General features: G+C 43.6%; 1 protein-coding gene across 1 annotated transcript; it reads left to right on the forward strand.

Moving 5' to 3' along the window:
* The first annotated feature begins 3,375 nt into the window (after positions 1 to 3,375).
* LOC142656309 (hydroxysteroid 11-beta-dehydrogenase 1-like protein A) lies at positions 3,376 to 15,587 on the forward strand. Its single transcript, XM_075831213.1, has 6 exons — positions 3,376 to 3,740; positions 4,991 to 5,121; positions 5,601 to 5,712; positions 11,465 to 11,653; positions 14,340 to 14,483; positions 15,342 to 15,587. Exons 1-6 carry the CDS (start codon positions 3,656 to 3,658, stop codon positions 15,554 to 15,556), a joined length of 876 nt encoding a protein of 291 aa, XP_075687328.1. The 5' UTR covers positions 3,376 to 3,655; the 3' UTR covers positions 15,557 to 15,587.
* Positions 15,588 to 22,306: the final 6,719 nt, after the last annotated feature.

The following is a 22,306-nucleotide window of genomic DNA, read 5'->3' on the forward strand; positions in this document are numbered from 1 at the left end:
CCGGCTTCAACCACTACATGGACGGAGCCGGATCGAGGCCGGGTCCCATAGTCGGACCCCCACCGGTCATATACTGATTACCTATCCTGTGGATAGGTCACCTGTTGTCCAGGTGTGGAAAAAAACCCTTTAAGCAAATTTACAAAGATTTAGTCACAGCAAATAAAATAAAAATAATACATAAGTATACTGAGAAAGGTTTGAAGACATTATACAAAGAAGTACATGAATGCATTTTCTATCTTGGATTGAAGAATTATATAATTATAGGTATTGCTGAAATATCAAACTACCTCAATTGCTACATGCACCACTTGTGCATGCAACGATTGCTAATTGTATGTTATTACGTGGAGGGTGATACTTAACTGTGATGTGATGGTGATAGGATGTGGCCGTTTTATTGTGAAACCGTTAAATACAGTGCAATGGACCGCAAAAAACCCTTCACCAGTGTTGGTGAATCCGCAAATCCGGACCGTAAAATGACATGTCCTGAGTATTTGCGGTCCGGATTTGCGGCCCCTGCACCGATCTGTGTAAATCACGGTCGTGTGCATGGGGCCATAGAATAGAATGGGTCCACAAAAATGCGGATAAATTGCGTTCGCAAAAGCGTCGAGTGCATGAGACCTTAGACAAAATAAAAGCAAAAAAATGTCCAGAATAATTTTTTTTATACAAAATTAGGCCATTCCAATTGAAAGTTTGCCAATGCTTGCACCCCCTGAGAATGTAAAGTAGTTGATGAGTCACTAGTATATTTTAATGGGGGGGACTTCATTTCTGCCAAATAAGAAAGCAAGAACTGGCATAAAAATGTGCAAGCTGTGCAAAAGAAAGAGACATTTCATTTATACTATCAAAGTTATTACATTTACACTAGATGGTGATATCAGTCCAGACCACTGTCCCAACCTGGAGATAGTACGTATACATGAGGCATTATGATCTCAAAAAGTTGAATAATTGTTGCCTAAATAAGGAGGACATATGGCAAAATCTATTTAGTTAATTATTTGTGCAGTATGGCTGTGTTGACATACAGTGCAGTTATTGTTATGTATTAGTTAATCTTTTATGGTGAATTTTATTTTTTTAAAATATAAAACGTGTCACAAAATACAAATAAAGTAACTCATCAATTAGCAAAAATTGGCCTGCCCCTTCAAGGCCAAAAGTGGGTGCATTTTTAAAGGGTACCTGTGATTTAAAAAAAAAAAAAAATGTCAGCAGCTTATTGTCTGGATCTGAAATCTGGGAACCCTTTCGATGACTCGCTGCAAAAGCAGTGTGATGCTCTGGGCAACTTTCTACTGGAAAACCTTGTGTTCTGGCATTCATGTGGATGTTACTTTGACATGTACCACCTACATAAACATTGCTGCAGACCAAGTACACCCCTTCATTGCAAGGGTATTCCCTAATGGCAATGGCCTCTTTCAGAAAGATAATGTGTCCTGCCACACTGCAAAAATTGTTCAGGAATGATTTGAGGAACATGACAAACGTTTACTTTGCCTTCAACTTCACCAGATCTCAATCCCATCAAGTAGCTGTGGGATATGTCTTGGAAAAACAAGTCCGATCCATGGGGGCCCCACGTCTCAACTTACACCACTTAAATGATCTGCTTCTAACATCTTGGTGCCAGTTACCACAGGACACCTTGAGCAGTCTTGTGAAGTCCATGCCTTAATAGATCAGAGATGTTTTGGCGGCACAAGTGTGACCTACAGCATATTAGCCAGGTGTTTTTTAATGCTGGGGTTGAACGGTGTACAGCCCTGTGGCAGTGCAGATGTGAGAGTGGCATATTTGTGCCATTAAAGTGGTGTATGTCAGGAAACCAGGGTGTTTACAACAGACAGGTAATTCACTTCTCTGAGATTCATGTTGATTCCTAAACCCGGAATAGGGCCTGGTTTGCTGAAGTAGGGGGAGAGATGGGTGGCCTCTCGCTCCATCCAGACAGTCTATGCTTTGGCTGTCTAATAAGCCTAATTATGTGTCAACTGGTAGAGCTGAATAAACTGTTTCCAGCATGGGGAAGACAGGCATTGCAAGGCCTGTAAAAGTCACAACCATAATGGTATGAACTGTCTTTGTTTTTAGGTACTGGGTAGTAGGCCCATGGTCTCATAGTGAGGTTCTTTGGGTACGATAACAACGCTCAGGCATGGGAGGAAGGGGCTGGGCCCTTCTTATAGTCCAGGGTGCTCATGGCTAATTAAACATAAAAGTCTGGCGTGCTCGCTTCCCCTTTCAGAGCGGGCAAGAGCGTGCGTGCGCACCCTACGGGACCCAGCCGAGGTGAACGGAAGTGAGCGCTAGCATCTCCTGAGGAAACTGGGACCAACGCTCGAAGACACATGGCTGCGGCCGTCAGGATGTGAGTGAGCCTGTCGGCCCGCGGCCATGGACATGACACATGGTACTGAAATAGGATGGCAAGAACTGTGTGCCGGGAGCTTCATGACATGGGTTTCCATGGCCTTGCAAATGCATTCAAGCCTTACATCACCAAGCACAATGCCATACGTCAGATGCAGTGGTGTAGAGCACGCCGCCACTGAACTCTCGAAAACATGTTATGGGGTTGTCTTTCAGGGTATTCGTCTAGGCCCCTTAGTTCCAGTGAAGGAAAATCTTAATTCTCTAGCATACCAAGACGTTTTTGACAATTGTATGTTTCCAACTTTGTGGGTACAGTTTGGGGAAGGCCCTTTTCTGTTCCAGTATGACTGTACCCCAGTGCACAAGGCAAGGTCCATAAAGGTATGGTTTAGTGTAGAAGAACTTGACTGTACAGAGCCCTGACCACAACCCCATCGAACTCCTTTGGGATGAACTAGAACGGAGATTGCGAGCCAGAAGAGTGGAAGTTGTTTTAGCTGCAATAGGGGGACACACTCCATATTAATGCCTATGGATTTAGAATGGGATGTCATAGAAGCTCCTGTAGATGTAATATGTAGGTGTCCCAATACTTTTATCCTCATAGTGTATTTGGCGTCTGTAGCTGATTTCAATAACTTTATTTTACCTGGTTATATTTAAACACAGAACCTGTTGTGGAAGTTAAGGGTATGTTCACACGTAGTCAACAAAAACGTCTGAAAATCCAGAGCTGTTTTCAAGGGAAAACAGACCCTGCTTTTCAGACGTTTTTTTACCAACTCGCATTTTTCGCGGCATTTTTTACGTCCGTTTTTGGAGCTGTTTTCATTGGAGTCTATGAGAAAACAGCTCCAAAAACGTCCAAAGAAGTGTCCTGCACTTCTTTTGACGAGGCTGTATTTTTACGCGTCGTCGTTTGACAGCTGTCAAACGACGACGCGTAAATAACAGGTCGTCTGCACAGTACGTCGGCAAACCCATTCAAATGAATGGGCAGATGTTTGCCGACGTATTGTAGCCCTATTTTCAGACGTAAAACGAGGCATAATATGCCTCGTTTACGTCTGAAAATAGGTCGTGTGAACCCAGCCTAAGAATGGGTGTGTTTATTGCAGGGATTGCCAGACTTTTACCTGGGAGGAGCATTTTAACCTCACTGTAAAAGAATCAAGGCCAGATTGTGGGAGAGAAGCTGCGAGTCAATGCTCTTAAATTAAGCGGACTGCTGACCTGTTGTCACTCTCCTGTCTGCAGAATGGCGGGGGTAAAACTGCTGCTGTCCTCTCTAGTTATGGGGCTATGTGCCTACTACTTTTACAGCACTGAGCAAATAACTCCAGGTGAGTAGGTCGATGTATTATGTTGATATATGTGATAGATGTGCTAATTGTAGCATTATATAGAAGTAATAGTATATAGTATGCTATAGAGCATTTTCTATATTCATATTAACCGCTTCAGGACCAGGCTATTTTGAGCCTTCAGAGCCAGACACCATTTAGCCATTTTTAGCATGCGTTAGTAAACGGCTATAACTTTTTTCTTTGTTAAGCTAGCGACGCAATTTTTGGAACTTTTTTCATGAACAATGCAAGTTTATTTTTTCATCATTTTCATATGCTTTTTTTTACTTTTGTGCTCATTTATTCTGGAAATAATATTGATTTTATTGATATATAACATGTCTTATTTAGGGTGATTGAGTCAGGGCTAGCGTTATGACAATGATTGGTTGCGGGACTTTTTCTTTTGGAAGGGAGTTTTATGTGTTTTTATTATTTAAATTATTTTTGCTTCTTATTTTTTCATTTGTTTTTTACTATTACGGTTCGTCCCTCAAAGGTCAAAAAAGAGCTTTGGGGGTCTTCATTATTAGGCATTTTTTTTATATATATATATATATATATATATATATATATTATGCTTGAAAAAGGTCCTATAGCAGGATGGAAACCACAGGAATAAATCACATACTTTTTGGAACCATCGGAGTTCTGTGGGATTTCTTTCGTTTATGTCTTATAATCCACGTATCTGGATTACCTGCTTGCACCCATTACCGTGTTGGAATCTGTCGCAGAGTGCTGCTTATCTCTACCTATATATATATATATATATATATATATATATATATACTGTATTTATATATTTTAGTTTATTTACGCTATATTTTTCCACTGTAACTGGTGGCTGCACAACTCAGTTACAGGGGAGATCAGCTCCGTAATAGTGATTATTGTCACTATTAGGGCTGTGCTGGGTCTAGTTAGACCCAGAAGCAGCCTCCCACTAACGGCAACCTGGCAATCATGTGACTAGTCGCATGATCACTGGGACCAATAGAGGCAGTGGTGCTCCCACTGCCTCTATTCCATACACAGCGCTTCTTTCTTCTGTCCAGGGTCCCTGGCAGTCAGCTGACAATTCACTCTGTCAGCCGTATAAAGCCTGCGCCTTATATATACTATAATGCTTTAAGGACCTGGACCGATCGCCGTTTCTATACAGAGGGCGGTTGGTAACCAGTAAAGTTCCCTATCGAGCATAGTGCTGACTGCAATTTGTAGTAATTTTTGCTTGGTTTTTCCAGAAATGGTAAAAGGGAAGAGAGTGCTAGTGACTGGATCAAGTACTGGGATTGGAGAACAGATTGCATATACATTTTCAGAAATGGGGGCTCATGTGATGCTCACAGCCAGAAGGGCTAAACAACTACAGGAGGTATGTTGAGATAGATTCATCTATCCATGTATTTATACATTTCACACTACATGATCCATACCACAAATTGGTGGCAATAGTTCATTATGACTATGGGAAGCTTATTTATGTGGAAAACTGTGACCGTGGTACTGCATGTAGAAAACGTTATTATAGTTTTCACACCCAGTTTTTAATGCCATGATTTTCCCCATTAAAGTAAATGCAGTTATGCCAGCTTTCTTTCTTAACGGGGTCTGGTATTTTTGACAACAAGAATAGCGCTGCAGACTTTGCGGTTAAAAAAAAAAGCCAAACAAAAATAACAACTAGCGTGATTATTGAAAATTTTGACATTCCAGCAATGATTTATCTTCATGTCTACGGCCACCTTGGTGTAGGTTCTGAGTATACTGTCAATATAAGAAAAAAACAAAGTCCTAGTCAAGCAGCGAACCAGTGGCATTCAACTTTTATTTTTAATGCTATTTGTTTCCTAGGTGGCAAAGAAGTGTCTGCAGTTAGGGGCAGGCTCTGCCTCTTACGTGGTGTCTGATATGGGTAATTTAACTTCAGCCCAGAATGTGGCCCAAGAAGCAATTAAAAAACTAGGTAAAATTGTTCTTTATTTATAAATGAACCAATGTGTCTCCCATAGTGATATTTAGTCATATTAGTATGGTAAAGTCCAGCTGTTTAACTTGTCTTGTGGGCAGCATTTTGGTGATTTTTGTAAAGACAATCTAGTCTGTTTAGTGATAACTATTAAGTCATTATAAGGTCGGGTCCCCACAGTTCGGATACGCTGTGTAAAAACTGCGCAGCATATCCGAACTGGAACACCCAGCACATTCCTACTGTAAAACTGCACCACATTGTGGTGCAGTTTTTCGGGCGGAATTTCCGCTGCGGAAAGCAGTGCTAAAACAAGAAAACCAAAACGTTTATACTTACCCCCTCCCTCTCTTTTGTGTGTAATCCAGCCTCCTAAGGTGACCTTTCAGGCAATATGACCGCTGCAGATTTTTGCGGCAGAATTACTGCGATTCTGCCACAAATGTCGCAACACTTGTCTTTCTGTTGCGAGTTTTGCATCCCCATTGAATTTAATAAGGAAAACCCGCAACAGAAAAGCAACAAAAACGCAGCATAAATTGACATGCTGCGGATTTAAATTCCGCACACGAAAATCAACTTATTAACATTCACGCTGCGTTTTTTAATTTCCGCACAGAACTCCGTTGCGGAAATTCTGCAGCGTTTATGCTATGTGGGAACAAGACCTAAGGAATCTATTGTGAGAACATGACCTATTGTTTGAATTAAGTTTTGTCTCATCAAGACCTATTAGGGCATATAGACATCATAGAGACGGATCTCCCACTCAGGACCAGAACGGAGAGCTGAATTGCCGCCATTTAATACTACATTTAATACTACATTTGTCTACAATGTCTGATGGGCTGTGGCTGCCCCCAGTAAAATCAGCTGTTTGCTAGGAGTGGCTTCTATCTTTGATGAGACAATTCATTTAAACATTTTTTTTTTTTTTTAAATTAATGTGTTTTAAAAAATATATATTTTCCATGTCACTATGTGAAAACAAATCTTAAAATATTGCAGTTTGCAGTGACTTCCTGTCACTTTTTGACCTGGGATAAATAATAAATTGGTCAAAAACACCCCCTATATAATAGAGGAGAACCAAAAAAGGAGAAACGTAAAGGAAATAAAGCTGGAGATTGTTAACACAGGATCCCACTGTTGATTATTATGTGAAAAAATATAACCCCAGCACACACAAAGGTACACAAGAGATCCAGATGCAAACAAAATGTACGTTTTATTGCAACAAGAATGGTAGTATCGAAGTAGTAAGCGACTTGGTAGGACGTTTCGGCCGTCCCATGGCCTTTGTCACTGTCGCTGATTATAGGTGTAACTGGTATGGGATGTCCGCCGGATCTGCCCTGTGTGACACTGAAACATCAATGTACAAATGGAGGGTGCAATAAAAATATAAAGTGGAGTGCTCCTTTAACTATCGTTGCAGCTCTTTTCAATTTTTTCCTTAAAAGTTCCCCGCAAGCAGGGCCGGCCTTAGGATAGATGGCGCCCCGTGCGAAATGATCTTTCGGCGCCCCACCCCCATCATTAAAAAAAAAATGCCCCTTTAGTGCCCCCATACAGTATAATAATAATATTTCATAATATAATATATCACAACCCCTTCAAGGACACAGTATTTTGTCCTCTAATTGTGCCCACAGTATTATTCCCCCTGTAGTACCCCTAGACAGTATAGTGTCCGCTTAGTGGCCCCCACACAGTATAGTGCCCCCCTGTAGATTGCGCCACACAGCCCCCTTGTAGAGAGCGCCACACAGCCCCCTGTAGAGAGCACCACACAGCCCCCTGGTAAAGAACGCCACACAGCCCCCTGGTATGGAATGCCACACAGCCCCCTGGTAGGGAACGCCACACAGCCCCCAGGTAGGGAGCACCACACAGCCCCCTGGTAGGGAGCGCCACACAGCCCCCTGGTAGGGAGTGCCACACAGCCCCCTTGTAGCTAGCACCCCCCCTTCCTGTAGATAGTGCCACTGTAGCTCCCTGAAGGAGCGGAATCTCTGTGTGGACAGTGACATCAGGGGAAACTCTTGAAGCGGAATCCCCGTCCACAGCGTTGCCAACGCTGTGACCGGGGATTCCACTCCAGGAGAAGCTCCTGTCGTCTGTCCATTTATGAACAGTCACGTCATTGGGTTCTCCTGGAGTGGAATCCCCGGTCATAGCATCTGCAACGCTGTGGACGGGGATTCCACTTCAGGAGTTTCCCCTGATGTTACTGTCCATATATGAACAGAGACAACAAGTGGAGCACTCCAGGAGCGGAATCCCCGGCCACACGGGGATTCGGCTCCTTCAGGGAGCTACAGTGGCGCTAGTAGATATCAGAGCAGGGAGATACCTCCCTGCTCTGCTATAATGCCGTCGCTACCGCTGTAGCAGCGGCTGCTAGCAGCGCCAACGCCCTCATGCCCAGTGTCGCCGCTAGCAGCCGCTATGGCTGCCACAGCGGTAGCAACGATACTGAGTGAAGAAAGACGACTGCTGAGTTGCTGGGCCTGGGCACTTCTGAAACAAGCTGGGGAAGGGAGCCAGCGCAGCACCCCCTTCTACCTGCTGGAGTGATGCGCCCTGTGCGATGGCACAGGTCGCACACCCCTAAGGACGGCTCTGCCCGCAAGGCGGGTTTGAAAACGTGTGGGAGGAAGTGTACAAAGAAAATTTTAAAGATACCTTGGTGCCTTCCTTCATGGGTACGGTGGGTGTCCTAGAAGTCTGAACCGCATCTTAGCAATATGCCATTAAAATAGGCTGTATTGCCAGTCAATGGCTTCATTTTACAATAAGTATAATGGCTTCTGCACCAGCTCATATCTTAAAGGTCAAAGGCTATTATCAAGGTACTAAATGCGTGTTGGTCTGTGGGTCAATTTGGGCTCTGTTCACATCTGCGCTGGTTTTTCTATTCTGTTACTAGAACAGAAAAACTTAAGAAACAGAAGTGCCGGATCCATCATGATGTTGTTTTACCGTAACAAATAGTACAGCACGCTGCACTATTTTTTCTGGCATTCGTTTTGCAACGGAGGCTCTTAAAGGAGTCTCCAACGCAGATGTGAATATAGCCACAATCTCATTAGAAATACATAAATATCAGTGTGGATGGATTGTAAAAGGTTGTCTTAATGGACTTCTTAGGATACTTTTCAATTCTTTACTGTGTCTCATGTGACTAGATCTACAACCAGACTAGATCTACAACCAGACTACAACTAAATGCTACACTATATTTGTATGCAAGGATGTTTTCTCACACTAAGGCCTTATTCACACGGACGTGTCTATTTTGCGCCCACAAAAAGCTGCGTTTTGCGTGCGCAAAAGGTCCGTGTGGCATCAGCATATGGTGCGTGGCTGCGTGATTTTCGCGCAGCCGGCATCATTATGACACTCTGTGTTTATGTTTACAAACAGAAAAGCACGAAGTGCTTTTCTGTTTTCATTCAATCTTATTACTACTGTAGCGCGCATAATGCGCGGCACCCGGAAGAGCTTTCGTGTGCCGTGCACGATTTGCACGCACCCATTGACTTCAATGGGTTCTTGCTGCGCGAAACACGGGCAAGTATAGGACATGTCGTGAGTTTCACGTAGCGCACATACTGACACTGACAGTCTGAACGGCCCCATTCACTAACATAGGTCCGTGCGTTCACGCGCGTATCACGGACGTATAACACGTTCGTGTGAATAAGGCCTTAGGCCTTATTCACACGAACGTGTTATACGTCCGTGATACGCGCGTGATTTTCAGGCCTTATTCACACGAACGTGTTATACGTCCGTGATACGCTCGTGAACGCACGGACCTATGTTAGTGAATGGGGCCATTCAGACTGTCAGTGATTTTCACGCAGCGTATGTCCGCTGCGTAAAACTCACGACATGTCCTATACTTTCCCGTGTTTCGCCCAGCACGCACACATTGAAGTCAATGGGTGCATGCAAATCGCGCACGGCACACGGAAGCACTTCCGGGTGACGTGCGTGATTCACGCTACAGCTGGTAAAGAAGAGAAGGGAAACATAAAATCCCCTCCTTCTTTACTGTGTCGTCACATAAAAAGGGAGTGTCATAATGATGCCGGCTGCACGAAAAATACGCAGCCACGCACCTTATACACATTTCACACTGAACTTTTATGCAGCATTTTTTCGCGCGTGCAAAACGGACACGTTCGTGTGAATAAGGCCTTAAAGAGGCTCTGTCACCACATTATAAGTGCCCTATCTCCTACATAAGGAGATTGGCGCTGTAATGTAGGTGACAGCAGTGCTTTTTATTTAGAAAAACGATCTATTTTTACCACGTTATTAGCGATTTTAGCTTTATGCTAAATACTTTCTTATTGCCCAATTGGGCGTGTTTTTACTATTGACCAAGTGGGCGTTGTCGAGAGAAGTGTATGACGCTGACAAATCAGTGACTAATCAGCGTCATACACTTCTCTCCATTCATTTACTCAGCGCATAGGGATCCTGCTAGATCAGTATGTGCTGTCTTAGGCCGGATTCACACGAGCGTGTGTGTTTTGCGCACGCAAAAACGTGGCATTTTGCGTTGCGCAAAAGGCACTTAGCAGCTCTGTGTGTCATCACCATATGATGCGCGGCTGCGTGCTTTTCGCGCAGCCGCCATCATTATGACACTCCGTTTGGATGTTTGTAAACAGAAAAGCAGGTGGTGCTTTTCTGTTTTCATTCATCCTTTTCACTGCTGTTGCGCGAATCACGCGCATCCCACGGAAGTGCTTCCGTGTGGTGCGCATGATTTTCACACACCCATTGACTTCAATGGGTGCGTGATGCGCGAAATACGCACAAAGAACGGACATGTCGTGAGTTTTACGCAGCGGACTAGCGCTGCGTAAAAATCACGCAACTGTCTGCACGGCCCCATAGACTATTATCGTCTGAATAAGCCCTTATACTGACACATTCACGTTACTGAAGTGTCTTGACAGTCAATAGACATTCCTACCAGCCAGGACGGGATGTCTATTCACAATCCCGGCACTTCGGTAACGTTTCTGTGCTACTTACAGCAGAGCAAGCGTAATCTCGCAAGATCACGCTGTAAATGACAGGTTACAGCGAGATTACGCTTGCTCTGCTGTAAGTACCACAGAAACGTTACTGAAGTGTCGGGATTGTGAATAGACATCCCGTCCTGGCTGGAAGGAATGTCTATTCACTGTCAAGACACTTCAGTAACGTTAATGTGTAAGTAAGTGACTGCACATAGTGAACAACGGAGGATCACTATGTGCTGAGTAAATGAATGGAGAGAAGTGTATGATGCTGATTGGTCACTGATTGGTCAGTGTCATACACTCCTCTGTACAACGCCCCCTTGGTCAATAGTAAAAACACATTAAGAAAGTAATTAGCATAAAGCATAAAGCTAAAATCGCTAATAAAGTGGTAAAAATAGATAGTTTTTCTAAATAAAAAGCACTGCTGTCGCCTACATTATAGCGCCGATCTCATTATGTAGGAGATAGGACACTTATAATGTGGTGACAGAGTCTATTTAACCAATTTTATTTATCCAATTATTCCACCTGATATGGCAATGCATTCACATCTCTGGAGCCAAAATGGCTGGCACATTGTGACCTCGAGTTGGCATGTGGCAAAATAGTATTCCGCCCCACAGTGTAACAGCCTCAGTGATACTATTCCATTTTTCAGAATTATCCACCAAGACTTTGTTTCTGATCTCTCTATCTAGGTGGCCTTGATTATCTGGTTTTAAATCATATCGGGGGAAGTGGGTCATTTGGATCTTTTCAAGGTGATATGGAGGCTGTGCTGAGCTCCAACACTGTCAATTTTCTCAGTTACATCCAGCTGACCTCCACATCTCTGAAGGCACTACTGGAATCTCAAGGAAGCATCGTTGTTATGTCCTCTATGAGTGGTAATATTAATGGCTTGGTTATACAGCTATATGTTTTTTTGTTATGCTTTATTTGTATGGTTTAACAAAACAGTTACATTAAGGTAAGTGCAGATTATTCAACAATTATCAAAAGTACAGACACATTTCAGAGTGTGCACTTAACACCCCTTCACCCTTCAACCCCACCCCCTTCACCCCAACCTTGCTCAGGGAAATTCTGCATCCTTTATATTCCTGCGCTACACTTCTCTCAGAGAGGAAGCTAGGCAGGAACAATGTTGGAACCTGCGGAGAAGTAGACCACTGGATACCAGGTATGAAATATTTACTCCTTTTAAAAGCCCTTAGACCAGCAGGGATGCTGACATTAACCCCTTTAGTGCTTTAAACCACCAAAGATAATACATGGATCCATTCACTGCCCTAGACCAATAGAAATGTTACATTAATCCCTTCACTACCCTAGACCACCAGGGAGGCTGACATTAACCCCTTCATTACCAAAGACCACTTGTTAGGGTATGTTCACACGTAGTCAACATAAACGTCTGAAAATCCAGAGCTGTTTTCAAGGGAAAACAGACCCTGCTTTTCAGACGTTTTTTGACCAACTCGCATTTTTCGCGGCGTTTTTCGCGGCGTTTTTTACGTCCGTTTTTGGAGCTGTTTTCATTGGAGTCTATGAGAAAACAGCTCCAAAAACGTCCAAAGAAGTGTCCTGCACTTCTTTTGACGAGGCTGTATTTTTACGCGTCGTCGTTTGACAGCTGTCAAACGACGACGCGTAAATAACAGGTCGTCTGCACAGTACGTCGGCAAACCCATTCAAATGAATGGGCAGATGTTTGCCGACGTATTTGAGACGTATTTCCAGACGTAAAACGAGGCAAAATACGCCTCGTATACGTCTGAAATTTGGCCGTGTGAACATACCCTTACCGTTAACCTTTTCACTCCAGGACCACCAGGAATATTACCATCACCCCCTTACCCTCATAAACAACTAAGAAGACAATATTTCATCTTGCCAGAGAACCTAGAAAGTCTATGGGCTGCCCTGATTTATCTGGACACTGTATAAAACTTTTTAATTGAATGCGGTCTGCACTGTGTATCTGGCTGCTGTGGGGCTAAATATTTGGGCATTATAAGGCAATATTTATCTAGTCGTTGACTGCCCCGCTGACTAGCTACAGAGGCTTAGAGAGAGAATATTGGTCTGCAACTATGAGATCTTTACCTCATCATCCCTGTATATAACATCCATCATCCTGTGTATTATACCCCATTATCTCTGTGCATTACTCCCAAACATTCTATACAGGGATGAAGGCAGTTATATACAGCGATGATGGGGGTTATATACAGTGTTGATGGGGGTAATACACCGGGATGATGGGGGTTATACACAGGGACAATGAGAGTTAAATACAGGGATGATGGCCCCATCATTCCTGTATATAACCCCCATCATCCCTGTATTTATATAACCCCTATCATCCCTGTATTTATATAATCCCTGTAATAACTGTATGTACCATTGGGGGGGGGGTGCCGCCATGGGAGCGCAGTTGGGGGTCGGCGGGGGGCGTTGGCGAGGAGAGTAGACGGGCAGGCAGTGCGGGAACTCCGGGACAGGAGGAGGAGGGGGCATGTACAAGCAGAGACGACGTTCCGTGTCTGCTCAGCCAGTACTTCCTGCTGTGTAGGCACACGAGGCGTCATCAACTATGTTAACAGGCGGCGGGATCAGAGGAGGCGGAGCTCTGAAGAGCTCATGAAACATCCGCCCGGCCCACTGCCTGTAAATGTAGTTGATGACGCACCGTGCCTTTGTTCAGCCGGTAGTGCTGGCTGAGCAAAGACACGGAACGTCACAGGAAATTAAAAATTGACTCTCGGTGCGGTCACGTGACTGCAAATTAGAACAGAGTAACGAAGCCAGAGGTAAATTGACATTATATTAAAAAGTTAGTTATATATGTCCAATTAAGTTAAAATATAAATAAAATTTATTCCTGGACAACCACTTTCAGTGTTTTTTTTTAATTTGAAACAGCATGACATAAAAACAATTCCATAGTGCAATAAAAACAGATGGCAGCAAAACCCCCACTACATTAATCCAGGATGGGGTGGGAGGGCAAACACTCCTTCTCCCTGGTCCGTTTGGCGCTTCTGCCAAACTCCTCCCACTGACGCATGCGCAGCGTCTTCTTTCCCGGTCAACCCGCTCCTCCCCCGACGTGCCGCGGCTCGGTAGTGGCCCTAATAGGGAATTCCAAGCAAAGAAAAATTTGCCAAAAGATCTAGTGATTTGCGATGAAGCACATTTGCATTAGTTGGAAGTGATTTTGTTTCCTTTTATTACTGCCACAAACATTCATCTGTGTTGGCCTAATAATTTATGGTCTAGTCATTTGTACCACAATGCTGTTTACATGCTTCCACTCAAATTGACTGAACTTTGGCGGCTATTAAAACTGTAGTGCTATAATTGTCTGGAGGTTGCTTCCCCTCTATCTACTACACCTCCATGTCAGTAAGATGCTGACGCCTCCATCTCTGTAACTGCCCCTGAGTGTTTAGTATTTGTTTAAATATTTACCCAGATTGATTTACTTATTATATAATATAGAATACTTTATTTTAGGGTGGGTCCACTGGAATATGTTGTGAATATAGCTCTTCTCATTCCATACAGGACGTATTGGGGCACCATTTACAACAAGTTACTGTGCAGCCAAGTTCGCTCTGGAAGGTTTCTACAGTTCCCTCCGCAGAGAATTTAAACTCAACAATAATAATGTATCTGTCACTGTGGCCGTTCTGGGATTTATTGATACAGGTAAGGTCGATGGCACCTGCTTAGGTAATGCTCGTCATACACTAAGATATTATTATTTTAAATTACTTATAGAGAAGGTCTTTGAAATGTCCTTAATCCATAGGTTCCAGTAAACTATATCAGAGTATCAGAGCACCTAGTAAAGAAAGAAAACAAGAGTAGAAGATGCAAAAAGCTATACTTGGCCAACCAACTAACAGACGACAACTGATTACATAAAGCTGTATATACAATATAAATATACACTGACATAACATATAAAATAAGCATTTGTATAGTGAGATACCACTGTGTAGGATACATACCATCCATATAAAGTGCATATATGCAGCATGAAAGGCCTAAAAACCCTCAGGGGTAAGGGGTCACGGTCCTATACATGTTACCAGACTTGAAAAACAGTTTCAAACTCCAGTCTGTCTTAAAGGGGTTGTCACCTCACAGTCAACCCTTTTAGTATAAAAGCTGATTGACACAGGTCCGATTCCCTAGACAAATAGCTAATTTTGTAGGTGGAAGTTGCCGTTGGTTGATATAGTATTACATTGCAGCCATTTAGATTCAGACATGCCATGAAATAAATGGACGGTCCGAGTCCATCAGAGCAAGAGTTGTGGCTTGTAAGTGGCTCTCTGCTCCTAATAATAGAGGGGGTCCCAAGTGGAAGACCCCTCTATAAGGCCCATACACCCTAATAGGGCATATAGACAGAGGTTGTCCTGGTGGGACTACCCCTTTAATATAATAAACAGTGGGCAGCATTTCTGAGGTTCTAGAAGACTATCAATGATTTTATGTCTACTGGTATCAGATGGGAAGAATATGACATACCGGTATATGATTTTTTTATTTTTCCAGAGAATGCTGTGAAGAAAGTAGGTGACAAAGTGACAATGTCAGCCTCACCCAAAGAAGAATGTGCTGATGAGGTGGTTAAAGCAGCTGTCTTACGACAGCCAGAGCTATTTTATCCTTACTGGGGCATTAAGCCATTTCTGTTGTTGCGAGATTTGGCACCGACTCTGATCGGAGATCTACTAGATAAATTCTATGTGTTGGAAAATATTAAGTGAAACACCTGATTTAATAAAATACTCCAATTTCTATTTCTTTATTTTGTGAACACATTATTAGATAAAACCGCTAGTTAGCTATAGGGTAAAGCACTAGAAACATACCAGTATTTAATATCTTAGTACTTGCATCAGGGTAAAAAAAAAGTTTTATCCTGCCATGCGCCATATGCAAATTAGCTTTCCAGGGTCTGCCGAACCAGTAATTGTCCGGCATCTTGAGTTCCAACTCTGCTTGTATGACAATGAAGACAAGCAGAGACGTCAAGCAACAGAGGAGGATTTGGCCCTCTTATTATGCCCCTGATGTGCTCTGCCCAGCTTACATATGCACCCACATTATAAACTGAAATACCAGCAAAAACCCCAAACAGAACTACTACCAAGCAAAATCTCCAAAAGCCAAAGGGTCAGTTCACACTAAATACTGCGGATTTTCCGCAACGGAATTCGTTGCAGAAAATACGCAGCAAATACAGTAGCAGCTAAGTGGATAAGATTGAATAAATCTTATTCACACGCTGCGTAAATATAATAGAAATTGACCTGCGGTGCGGAATTTTATTCCGCAGCATGTCAATTGTATTTGCGTAAACACTGCTTATTTGTTGTGGGTTTTCCCCATTGAATTCAATGGGGAGGTAAATCCCGCAACAACTAGTAGTTGTTGCGTTGTTTGCAGCGGGTTCGCAGCGGTTCCGCCGCAAAAAACGCAACTCAGAAAAAAAAAATCTCATACTTACCCAGAAGTCTGTGTTCCTCCCTCCAGCGCGGCCTCCTGGGATGACGTTTCATCCCATGTGAGCTCTGCAGCCAATCACAGGCTGTGGCGGCGGTCACATGGGATCAAACATCATCCCAGGACCCTGGCCTGGATGACGTCAGAGAAAAACTGCACCATAGTTTGGTGTGCTTTTTTTGCTCGGAATTCCATGCGACGCACAAGGCGAATATGCTGCGTGCTAATACGCAGCGTATCCGCCCCTTGTAAACACAGCCAAATGACCCTTCTGAACCCTACAGTATGCCCAAACAGCAGTTTACATCCACATATATGCATTGTCATACCCAGGTGAACCCGCTTATGGGTATGTTCACACGTACAATAAAAAATGGCTGAACATTACGGAGGTGTTTTTTAAGGGAAAACAGCCTCTGATTTCCAGGCGTTTTTGACCCTGAAAATGATTAAAGCTGAAAGTGTTTTTGAGGCTTTTTGGAGGCGTTTTTCATAGTGTCAACGTAAAATCAGCGCCAAAAACACCTCAAGAAGAAACATGCTGCTTTTTTTTTCGCGATGTCTTTTTACGTGCCGTTTTTTTAAAACAGCAGTGTAAAAATATGCCTCGTCTGGAGTAAACACCGTATTTCCCATTGATTTAAATGGGAAGCTGTTTGTAGGGGTTTTGCTAGTATTTTTCAAGGATTATTTCGGGGCGTTTAGGCTCCGAAATACACCTGAAAACACTGCGTGTGGCCAAAATCATGGCCAAAATATATATTAGACTGAAGTTTTAGATGAGTATATCAACTGACACTCGCCCAGTAAATTTATCCAGATCCAAATCATAGGTGATATCGATATATCGGAGAAAAGTAAGGGTATGTTCACACGGCCTATTTACGGACGTAATTCGGGCGTTTTTGCCCCGAATTACGCCCGAAAATAGCGCCTCAATAGCGCTGACAAACATCTGCCCATTGAAAGCAATGGGCAGACGTTTGTCTGTTCACACGAGGCGTATATTTACGCGCCGCTGTCAAATGACGGCGCGTAAATAGACGCCCGCGTCAAAGAAGTGACCTGTCACTTCTTTGGCCGTAATTGGAGCCGCTATTCATTGACTCCAATGAATAGCAGCGCTAATTACGGCCGTAATTGACGCGGCGTTCAAGCGCCCGCACATGCCGGTACGGCTGAAATTACGGGGATGTTTTCAGGCTGAAACATCCCCGTAATTTCAGCCGTTACGGACCCCCGCCGTGTGAACATACCCTAAGAAACACAGAGACACTGCTTTGCATACCCAATAATACCCCTCTGAATTTATTGTATCAATTTATTTACAATAATATCTTTCAAAAGGGGAATAGGCTTGAGGTTATCCAATAACAGACAATGGAGACTTTTTAAATGACCTAAAGGAGTTCCCCCCCCTCTTGAGGACTTACCTAACCTTTTCACCTCATCCCTTGGGCATGTCAACTAAATTCCTTCCCATACTCATTTCACTCATGAGGTATGCCCCATCAAATGATCTAGGATACTGTGAAGCATTGCAAAAGTTTTGGTAGGCCTTAGAATATGAGGCGCAGAAGCAAATATAATGCGATACATTATAAAACAACCTGCAGGGCAATGAAAACAATACTAAGATGGTATTACACTCCGGATCACTTGAGTAAAATATTTCCGAATTCTTCCTACCTATGCTGGAGGGGATGCGGTCACAGAGGTACCTTGGCAATGTCCATTTATACATGGTTATTGGCGGTCGATTTTCAGCCTCATCTCAAATCTTATTAATAGCTCCATTGTTGGATCACCTCAATTAGGCCTCTTGTTTTTAGATCTTCATGTCATACCTCCGAGATTTAAAGTTCTGATTTGTAAAATAATGATCATAGCGAAAATTGTAGTGACAAGGTATTGGAAATCTACATCTATTCCCCCGAAAAAGGAGGTAATTTCTGCTATTAACAACACCTATTTATATGAAAGAATAATAGCATATGGATCACACTCTTTCCATTCTTTTTCGGAAATTTGGGACGCATGGAGAAATAATTTAATCTGCACTTCCCAATAACATCCATTGATATATGACTACTATGTTATTAAATAGCAGTTGTTAGTACTGATGATGGAGATGTATTTTGAACATAGCATATGCATTGATGACATAATAATTGAGAGCTTTGTTACATGTTGCATGCTGAGCTTCGTGGACCATGTGGAATGTTTGTCTGTTTGTAATTTACGTTTTATATTCTTATTTGCTACCTTAAAGTATTGTATGACTGGATTTGTACTCTGTATAGGATGTAATTATACTTATTGTTATACTTACTGTCATACCTATTTCAATTGAAAATTAATACGATTAAAAGTAGGAAAATCGGGACCAACGGCGCTGCTTGATCAGAGATAATACACAACCATCGTGGTAGGTAAGGTGTATAGGGTTTTATTGTTAAACAATAAAACCCTATACACCTTACCTACCACGATGGTTGTGTATTATCTCTGATCAAGCAGCGCCGTTGGTCCCGATTTTCCTACTTTTAATCGTACTACAAACCGACAGCAAACTTTGTTTGGCTGTGATGTGGACCTGGCTGCAGCTTCCCAAGCCTTGTTGACACCGTTTGGTGTCCACCACCCGAGGTGAGCGCAATTGTCGCACCGACCATTTTCTCAATACTCTATCAGATGCTGAATTGTCCTTTGTGGCGCCGTGTTCCTTTTTCTAATTTACCTAGAATTGAAAATTAATAAAAAGATTGAACCGAAAACAACCTGCAGGGCACTCTGGAGCAACCCATTATCCATTCCCCAATACCCTCAAGCCAGTTAAAGGGGTTGAGCCATGACAACCAATCTGGCTTTCCTGAACTCTTCCTTTCTTTTCTTAGCTCGCTCTATGTCATGTTCGACCTGCATAATGTCAGAAGGGTCTATATAATCGCAACGTGCTGGGCCAACTACTTGGCACATGACCCCTTGGGAAGCTGTCAAATAATCTAGCACTATGTATATTAGTTAAAGGGATCCTGTCATCAACATCTTACCTGTTAAACTCGCCTGACCCCTCAATGGCCGCAGCTGTCCAGAGTTCGTTCCTGTTCTCTTCTTTCCTGAAGTCCTCCTCTGTCAGTAAATGTAGTCGTTTAAACTCTTCCCGCCTTTTATGGTAATTATTTTTCCCTCTGGGATGCAGCTTCTTAACCCCGCCCACCGCCACCACCTGTCCGGCCCTGACTGGCTAAGGAGCTGTCAATCAAAAAGGAGGAGGTGGAGTCCACTCTGAGATGCTGGAGGAATGAAAATCTGACTCTTTTCGGATGAAGATTTGACTCTTTTCTGCTCATTTGCATATGGCGTGGGACCACTGAAAAACTGAATACTAAAGCTACAGAGCTTACTTAGAACATATTTATAGCTTAGATGACAATGATTTTTCACCCACTTTCACCAGGTATTGCTGGCTTTATAGCTAAAATGCTGGTGACAGGTTCCCTTTAACTACTAATATTAATTGTCTAGTGAATGCAGAAGTTACATTCAAAACATCAAACACATAATCTGTAACATTGTCAAATATTTTAGCTAATTTCTCTATATTATGTACATTCTTTACTGCTAACCTACTTATGTTAGCGATAATCCAAAATTGTCCTGCCACGGCACATGTGTTTGTCATAATTGTGTTGCACTGTCACTTACTGTCCTAATGAGACTTCTACCACTGTGGATATAACAGATCGTGGGCAGCATCCATCTCAAACCTAAACATACCAGGTAACATAACCTCAGTAGCATAAAAGAGGAGAAAAAAAGGTTTTGCCTTTAACTGTACATTTCCTGGGTAATATTGAGACAATAGGGTACCACAGTGCCCCAATACAATGCCAGCCACAGTGCCCCATAACAATGTCAGTTTCACGATCCGTGGGTATGTGGACCCACTAGGCCGCACCGCCATAGCGGAGTAGAAGCTGGCCAAACAACAGTCTATACAAAGTCCTAGTACAAGAGTACCTTTGATAGTCCAGACAGTAGCAGAGGCTTAGGCACAGGTGAACTTGAAGGCGGATGACGCCACACGTGGCGGATGATAGCAGGCGTGACAGGTGGCACAGCATGACTCCAATACTCTAAGGCACAGGAACAAATACAGCACGGAATACAGGATACAGGTAGCAGGGCACGGGAACAGGATAATACTAAGGGACCATTTGCTAAGACTAACATGAGTATACACAACAACACTCAGGCAAGGAATGACAGGGCAGAGCCCTTTTTATAGTCCAGGGTGATCATGGGCTAATTGGTAATGTTTTTCATATGCGCGCGCTGGCCCTTTAAGCACGCGCACACCCTACGGGACACAGCAGAGTGGAGCAAAAGTAAGTGCTGGCATCTCCTAGGAAGGAGATGCCGGCGAGCACTCACAAGTCCATGGCCGCGGCCGTCGAGGGGTAAGTCGGAACGACGGTCCGCGGCCGTGGACGTTATAGTATTGCCCCTCTTACGCTCCCTCTTCTTGGGACCAGAGTGAGAGAGGAATTTCTTAATGAGGGTAGGGGTATAGAGGTTCTCTTCTGGCTCCCAGGACCTTTCCTCTGGACCAAACTCCTTCCAATCCACCAAATAAAAAGTCCTTCCTCCTACTTTGTTTAAGTCCAGGATCTCCTTAACCTCGAACACATCAGAAGGATCGCTGGAAACAACTGCAGGGCTAGGAGTTTAGCAGTTCAGGACCACAGGCTTCAGGAAGGACACATGAAAGGAGTTGGGGATTTTGAGGGTAGGAGGCAGCCAAAGCTTATAGGAGACTGAGTTAATTTGTTGCAGGATCTCAAAAGGTCTGAGGAACCTGGGAGCAAATTTGTACGAAGGCACCTTCAGATGGATATTCCTTTAGAACAGCCAGACTTTGGTACCCGGAAGATACTGAGGCGGCTCTCTTCTAGTATCCGCTTTTCGTTTCATGCGATCGAGTGCCAGCAGAATAGACGACCGGTCTGCTGCCAGATTTGTAGAAAGTTCCCAAATGCAGAGTCAGCTGTGAATACCTGGGATGTAGCCAAAACAGGAAGAAGGATTCGTGGATGTTGGCCGTAGACCATGAAGAACGGTGTGGAAGCAGTGGATTCACTTGTGTGGTTGTTGTATGAGAACTCGGCCCATGGAAGAAGATGTACCCAGTCATCATGCTGGATGGAGATGAAGTGGTGAAGATAATTTTCCATGATTTTTTTTAATCCTCTCGTCTTGGCCATTGGTCTGGGGATGGTAGGCTGAGGAAAAGTCCAATTTCACATCTAGGAGTTTACAGAAGGCTCTCCAGAATTTCGAGGTGAACTGAACCCCCCGATTAGACATGATATGAAGGGGCAAGCCATGCAAGCGGAAGATGTGCTGGATGAAGAGATTAGCCAGTCGAGGAGCAGAAGGTAGGTCGGTCAGCGGGATAAAATGTGCCATCTTCGAGAACCACCCAGACCGTATTGCATCCTGCTGAGGGAAGATGATCTGTGACAAAGATTGATAAATGCTGCCAGGGAGCATTGGGCACAGGCAGAGGTTGGAGCAGACCGCAGGCTTGGAGTGAGCAACTTTGTTGGAAGCACACACAGTGCAGGAAGAGACAAAGTCTACAATATCTTTGGGCAGCGTTGGCCACCAGAAATGACGAGCAATCAGATCTCGAGTCTTACGAACACCCGCGTGCCCAGCCAGTTTGGAGCTGTGTCCCCAGCGAAGGATTCTCTTCCTGTCTTCCTGTCTGCCAAACGCACAAAAGTCCTCCCCGGAGGGATGTATCTAACCTTCAGAGGATTAGCAGGGACAATGCAGGACGAGTCTATGATAGTCTGAAGGGACTCCACTGTGTCAGGGCATCGGCCCTCACATTCTTGTCAGCGGGACGGTAGTGGAGCAAAAATTGGAAACGGGTGAAGAACAGTGACCACCTGGCTTGACGGGGATTTAGTCGTTGAGCGGACTGAAGGTAGGTAAGGTTT

Source organism: Rhinoderma darwinii, chromosome 1, assembly GCF_050947455.1.
Source record: "Rhinoderma darwinii isolate aRhiDar2 chromosome 1, aRhiDar2.hap1, whole genome shotgun sequence".
Lineage (NCBI taxonomy): Eukaryota > Metazoa > Chordata > Amphibia > Anura > Rhinodermatidae > Rhinoderma > Rhinoderma darwinii.